The 7,306-nt window shown below is 39.9% G+C and overlaps 1 protein-coding gene across 1 annotated transcript; it reads left to right on the forward strand.

The window, feature by feature from the left end:
• The first annotated feature begins 3,837 nt into the window (after positions 1-3,837).
• Positions 3,838-5,322, forward strand: LOC145470593 (uncharacterized). Its single transcript, XM_081454400.1, has 2 exons — positions 3,838-4,448; positions 4,539-5,322. The coding sequence occupies exon 2, from the start codon at positions 4,702-4,704 to the stop codon at positions 5,320-5,322; it is 621 nt and encodes a 206-aa protein (XP_081310526.1). The 5' UTR covers positions 3,838-4,448; positions 4,539-4,701.
• Positions 5,323-7,306: the final 1,984 nt, after the last annotated feature.

The following is a 7,306-nucleotide window of genomic DNA, read 5'->3' on the forward strand; positions in this document are numbered from 1 at the left end:
CTGCCTGGCAAGAACGCCAACATCAGAATGTAAGCAGTCTCAGTTTAAAATTTATCAGTTGATTAACTCCGAATCTCCGAAACATGCTATGAACGTCAAGAAAGTACAACTGACTGCTAGTTTAGCTTAATGAGACATCAACTGAGGGACACACAGTACCTTATAATCGGCTCCAGGTGAAATTTGCGTACTCAATGGAGGATAACACTGGATGAATTAACGGGAATCTATGCTTCAGTGTCCGTGTATTCCAAGAAGCGGTACACAAAGAATTAAACTGATCACGCGTAATGCCTTCAGGCATCCTGCGTAAAACTTAGACAGGCTCTTAGTGAGACATCGTCTCCAAATTCGTCAACACGAGAAATTGGGAATATTTTAGCCCAATTACAGGCATGCAAGAGAAGGCACGCAATGTGTGCGAAAGTCAGCGACTTTCCAGACTAAATTTCTCTTTGTAACGCTAGTAAACGCAAGTTAAAAAGAAGCAGAGGGAGTTGCGAATAAATGCTTCCAGCTTTAGTGATGAAGCTTTTAAATGAATTTGCACAAGATTAAAAGTGTAAAAAGTTAACGTTTAAAAACGGCACATCTTAAATATTTAGTAGTACCAAAGTATCATCCTTGTTCTTACGATGTGATCAGTTGTGATGTTATAGCGATGTTTCGAATGCGCGCTGCTAGTCTTTATCAGGCGATTGGGTCATTGGTGACAGCATCGTGAGACAGACGACATTTCATTGTACACTGCAGTATTTGTCACTTTAATTATGATGGTATATTTGTATGTGTGTAGGTTAGGGGGAGGCGAGGAAAAGTGATCTAAAGTCACACTACCATATAGACAAGTATGGATGTTAATCAAAGGTACACGCACAGCAGTTGGTTGAGAATTAAAGGACTGAGTAGCCTACGAAGAGGCTCGGTAAGGACGGAATATCGGATATGTAGACATGATTAATCATCGCAGTTATACACACAATTTAAGCAGTTGTTAAATTAAATAAAGCCTGATGATCAATCATGTGTTCATAACATTCTCCGCAGTCCAAATATGTGAATTTCATATATTCATTTGTATTCTTCAATATCTACGGGTATATTACAAACTCACAATGTGGCCAGTTCCCAATTGGCTTGATATATAGCTCAGTTGGTAGAGCACTGCACCGATATGGCAGAGGCCATGGATTCAAATCCCGTTCTGGTCTGAATTTTTTTTTCAGGCTTTAATTTCACAACTGCTTAAGTTGTGCGTTTCACTGCGATGATCAATCACGTCTTCATACAAACAACGCCGTGAAAGCACTTTTAAAAACAATGAACACGCACAATTGGTTTAAAATTGCCCATGATGATTTCTTATTTGCCAGTTGCACTATCTGCCTGGAACCTTAAGCCACGTGTCTTCTTGTAAAATAAAAAAACAAAATTTGCTAATTTTTTTCTAGGTCTGCGCAGCATGGCCTCAGTAGTGTGCCATCGATCGATAAACCCCTGCAGTTTTGCAGTGGACTTCGGGTGCATCCAAATTCCTGCGGACGTTTAATTTAACGTCAACTGTGGCCTTTCTGGCAAGGAAAACTTTCGTCGCTGGTGACGATTATGAAATCGTCGAAGAAGGTTACAAGACGGAACATGGCCACTATTACATGTACGTATTCAAAATGAAGAAAGTCATCGGAGTCTGTCCGTGGGGTTATCCCACGGACGAGATTTGCGTTTATTTCTCATGGAAGGAATCGTACGGCGACAAATTCCGCGTCATTACGGCGTATCCGTTCTCCAGAGCTTATCACGTCTTCTTGAAGCAGAGAAAGCAAGGTATGGCCACCTTTTAAAATCCTACAGACTTTATGTAGGTAAGAACCAAACGGCTCTTTTAGGAGCCACCACATTAATAAAAGTCAATGGTCCAACATGCTTTCCCCAGTTCTTTTAATTTTGTGCTCGAGCACGTGGAGACGCGCACTTATTATTCACAAAATCGATTATCGATTAACAAAACTGCAGCGTCATAAAATTTAGTTTGACAGCGTCCTCAAAATCAACAATGAATTTGATTGATGAACCACTCTTGGCGGCTGTTCGTTCTATTGAGAACGCGGACCAAGACAACGATTCTCAAGAGGTAATAAATATAACTTGAAATTGGAGTACATGTCGGGCGAATACAAATCCGTACCGTTATTTTGAAATGGGTCGTTGAAATTGAATGGAAAAGATAACTTCATACTTTAACTTACATGATTTAATCAGACCTAAAATTTGAAGACGGCTAAGGACTTTGAAAAGAAATTATTTTGATTTTGAATTAGGTCACTGAAATTGAATGGAAAGGATAAGCCTTTGTGCTTTTCAATACCACTACATGTTTTAATCACAACCTGGAATTGCAAGGAGGGTATGAGCATTCAATAGAAGTTCTTTTGATTTTGAATAGTCACTGATAATGAATGGAAACGATAATGAACCTTTGTGTTTTTTATATCAATACGTGATTCAATCAGACCTGGAGGTTGTAGCCAGTTACGGTTTTTGAAAACAAGTTCTTTTGATTTTGAATAGCTCGGTGTAATCCTTTATATCGGGCCTGGAATTTGAAGGCGGTTACGGTTTTTGAAAAGATGTTCTTTTGATTTTGAATAGCTCGCTGTAATCCTTTATATCAGGTCTGGAATTTGAAGGCGGTTACGGTTTTTGAAAAGATGTTCTTTTGATTTTGAATACCTCGGTGTAATCTTTTATATCAAGTCTGGAATTTGAAGGCGGTTACGGTTTTTGAAAAGATGTTCTTTTGATTTTGAATAGCTCGCTGTAATCCTTTATATCAGGTCTGGAATTCGAAGGCGGTTACGGTTTTTGAAATGAAGTTCTTTTGATTTTGAATAGCTCGCTGTAATCCTTTATATCAGGTCTGGAATTTGAAGGCGGTTACGGTTTTTGAAAAGATGTTCTTTTGATTTTGAATAGCTCGGTGTAATCCTTTATATCAAGTCTGGAATTTGAAGGCGGTTACGGTTTTTGAAAAGATGTTCTTTTGATTTTGAATAGCTCGCTTAATCCTTTATATCAGGTCTGGAATTCGAAGGCGGTTACGGTTTTTGAAATGAAGTTCTTTTGATTTTGAATACCTCGGTGTAATCCTTTATATCAAGTCTGGAATTTGAAGGCGGTTACGGTTTTTGAAAAGATGTTCTTTTGATTTTGAATAGCTCGCTTAATCCTTTATATCAGGTCTGGAATTCAAAGGCGGTTACGGTTTTTGAAATGAAGTTCTTTTGATTTTGAATAGCTCGCTGTAATCCTTTATATCAGGTCTGGAATTCGAAGGCGGTTACGGTTTTTGAAATGAAGTTCTTTTGATTTTGAATAGCTCGGTGTAATCCTTTATATCAGGTCTGGAATTCGAAGGCGGTTACGGTTTTTGAAATGAAGTTCTTTTGATTTTGAATAGCTCGGTGTAATCCTTTATATCAGGTCTGGAATTTGAAGGCGGTTACGGTTTTTGAAAAGATGTTCTTTTGATTTTGAATACCTCGGTGTAATCTTTTATATCAAGTCTGGAATTTGAAGGCGGTTACGGTTTTTGAAAAGATGTTCTTTTGATTTTGAATAGCTCGCTGTAATCCTTTATATCAGGTCTGGAATTTGAAGGCGCTTACGGTTTTTGAAATGAAGTTCTTTTGATTTTGAATAACTCGCTGACGGACTTGGAAAGGTTCTACCAGTATAACACAAGTAACACTGGACGGATTTAGGATAAGCAAAGCTATAGCGTTCGTCCGATCGTATTTTATAAACCTTTAAGTTACAATGGAACCGTTACTCCTAAATTTAAGTTTAGAGCGCGATGCAAATAATTTGTCCCATTGGCCGCGGGGATAACGAAATTTGCATACGAGTTGAAAACTTAACGCAAGAATGTGACAATGGACTATTATCTTAAACGTTGAATGATTAGACTCTGTTAGCTTAACTGAATAGGCTATTATCTTTTAAGGCGAATTGAACGGACGCTAAAAGACTAATGAAGGCATTTGTTTTCATGCGAGTTGTGTAATTGTTATTCATTTACAGGAAAATTAAATTAACAAACTAAGTAAACTTTTCGGGTGGTCTGCGTGTGTGAATGTAATTATGATAGATCAATAACGTCATATGTTACTTGATTGGTGGTTGAAAATATGATGTCGTTTTTGTGCAATATGATTGGATGTTGGAAATGTGCTGACATTTCCTGTAATATGATTAGTTAACGACACCAATAAAGCTGGGACTCGCTAGATAGAAATCATTTGCAGATGGTGGACTGTTGACTAAACTTTTGTTTCTCTGGATAAGATTTTCGCCCCATGTCAAGCCACTTTGAGGATATAAGCGATGAAGAATTGTTGGAGGCCATTATTGCTATTGAGAATGGACCAGAAAACAGTTATTTCCAACAGGTAAATTAAATATGCTGTAACAAAAATACATTTCGTGTACTTAATGTGTGATGAACCGGTTTATTTATTTTATTTTATATTTTCTCTTAGATTCTTGACGACTCTATCGATGATACGATTTTGTCAAATGTCGCCGAGGCTACAGAACGTCAACTCACTAATCAAGAACAAATGGGGGGAAGTCTTGCTATCACAGAACCTGGACGCTTCGAATTTGTACTCAACCCGTACGTAGATAGTCACAGCAAAAAAAATGGGCGTTAGAGAGCGTCACTACACCTCCAACATTCGTCAGGTGGGACAATTTATACCTCAACAAAACTTGGCAGCAGCAATTGCTGATGGATTACATAGAACAATCCAAAATTTGATTCTCCGAGACAGGATACCAGCCGCTGATCGTGTCTACTTCAATTTAGCCAGCAATCGCTTAGTCAACAGCTATGCTTATCGAGCGTTACCGGCGGGGGAATGGTTAAATGGTAGCGATCGTGTCGACAGTCTGCTGCAGCAAATGTCACAGGTGTTAAACTCAAACGAGAACTTTGAAATGAATGATTCGTTTCAATTATCTTTTACACACGTTCGTACATCTCCTCGCGGTAGCGGTCAGAAACGAAAATTGAAACCTGGACATTCTAATCCAGAAACTTTCAAACGTTTGAAAGGTTCTGTCATCAGTATCGATAACAAAGATGAACTATGCTGCGCCCGCGCCATTGTGACAGCTAAAGTTAGAGTGGATGATCACCCTAAATGGAACAGCTTCAGAAGAGGTTTCTCTATCCATAGAGATGAAGCAATCAAGCTGCATATAGAAGCTAATGTAGAAATGGGAAATGCGGTTACGAGGAACTCACTAGATTTGCATTGACGCCGTCCTTGAACAATTATCAGCTCTTACTTGTGGACGCTACCCGAGGTTATAGCGTGACTTCTTTTGGAAAGCCTCAGGAAAAACAATTGGTACTGTTGTATGATAATGAACACTACAATGTGATCACTACGTTACCTGGGTTCTTTGGTAACAGTTATTTCTGCGCAAGGTGTCTCAAACCCTACAATAACGAAGGTCAACACGCCTGTGAAAACAACCCTGATCATTGTTCTTCCTGCTTACAAACGGGATGTGAGGACTTTACAGAGGCCAGGTGTCGTAATCAACCACCAGCTACACCCTGCGGATCCTGTAAGCGGATGTTTTATGGTGATGTTTGTTTTCAAAATCATCTGACGAAATCCTACAAGGGAAAAACCGCTGACTCCAAAGACATCAGTGTTTGCAGTCAACGCCGCAAATGTCGTAGCTGTAAAAAGTTGTTGGTGGGTCTCAAGAAGCAACAAGAACATGAATGCGGTTACATAGACTGTCCCTCTTGCCACGAGTACATAGAGGCCGCAAGCCACCGATGCTTTATTCAGATACCTAAAACACCGGAAGAGCTAACCGAAGAGAAAAAAGAAAAAAAAGAAGAAGAGAAAGAAAAAGAAAAAACGCAAGCGATTAACCGAAGCCGAAGCAGAGGATAATGGTAATGATGATGATGATGATGATGATGAAAAGCCTCCCATTCTCGTTTTCTTCGATATTGAGGCGATGCAAGACACTGGCAAACACATCCCTAATCTTTTAATAGCGGAAACTGAGGATGATAATTGTCCACTCCACTTCAAAGGTGAAGATTGCATTCGCGATTTCCTGGAATGGCTGAATACGTTAACTGAAGAAGACACGCGCAATGTAACTGTTTTGGCCCACTTTTCTGGCTACGACTCCTATTTCGTCGTGGAGGAATATCATCGCCAACACAGGGTCCTTAATCAAATCAGAAATGGAGCTAAACTTCTCCAATTAACCTTTGACAATATTAACTTTATTGACTCTCTGTCATTTTTTCAAATGCCGCTTTCTGCATTTCCAAAGACATTCGGATTGACAGAGTTAAAAAAGGGCTATTTTCCTCACCTGTTTAACACGCCTGAAAATCAAGACTACGTGGGACCAATTCCCGAGAAAGAATTTTACATGCCTGAATGTCTGTCAACGGCCGTAAAGACTTCGAGAAATGGCATGATAAAGAAAGAGCTGAGAATGTAGTGTTCGATTTCCAGAAAGAATTGCTGGAATATTGCGAGTCGGACGTGAAATTACTGAAGGAGGGATGCCTTACTTTCAAACGGCTTTTTGAAAAAAAGACAAAGTTTGAACCCTTCAGTCATATTACTATAGCTTCGGCATGCAATCGAGACCTGCGACAAAACCGAATGGAAGCCAACACAATTGCTTCCGAGCCTCTCCACGGTTGGCGACTAAAAACAAATCAGTCGAAAGTTGCCGTGGAATATCTACTGTGGCAACAAAGTCAGGTCAGTGGGAGAATTCAACATGTTGGAAATGATGGGGAATACCGTATCCCCAACAGTCGCTACACCGTGGACGGCTACGATGCAACTACGAACACCGTCTACGAATTTCAAGGTTGCTTTTGGCATGGCTGTTGTAAATGCTATCCCAACAGATCCGAAACACACCTTAGATTAGAGCACCGCGGCACTGCCGACGTGTATCTCTGCACCCAGGAAAAACTACAATTCTTGCGTGACAAAGGTTACAACGTCATCGAAATGTGGGAGTGTAATTGGCGGAAAATGAAAGAAGAAAGGCAGGACGTCAGGAACTTTGTAGCCAGCCTCGATTTGGTGGAGCCACTAAATCGCCGTGATGCCTTCTGCGGCGGACGAACAAACGCTGTCAAACTCTATCATCTGGCTGACATCGCCTCAGGAGAGAAGATTCATTACTATGATTTTACATCTCTCTATCCGTTCATTAATAAGAATGCTGAGTATCCTGTCGG

Source organism: Orbicella franksi, chromosome 15 (genome assembly GCF_964199315.1).
Source record: "Orbicella franksi chromosome 15, jaOrbFran1.1, whole genome shotgun sequence".
In the NCBI taxonomy this organism is placed as follows: Eukaryota; Metazoa; Cnidaria; class Anthozoa; order Scleractinia; family Merulinidae; genus Orbicella; species Orbicella franksi.

Coding starts and splice junctions, on each gene's coding strand:
- LOC145470593 (XM_081454400.1), top strand. CDS start 4,702: ATGGGCGTTAGAGAGCGTCACTACACCTCCAACATTCGTCAGGTGGGA.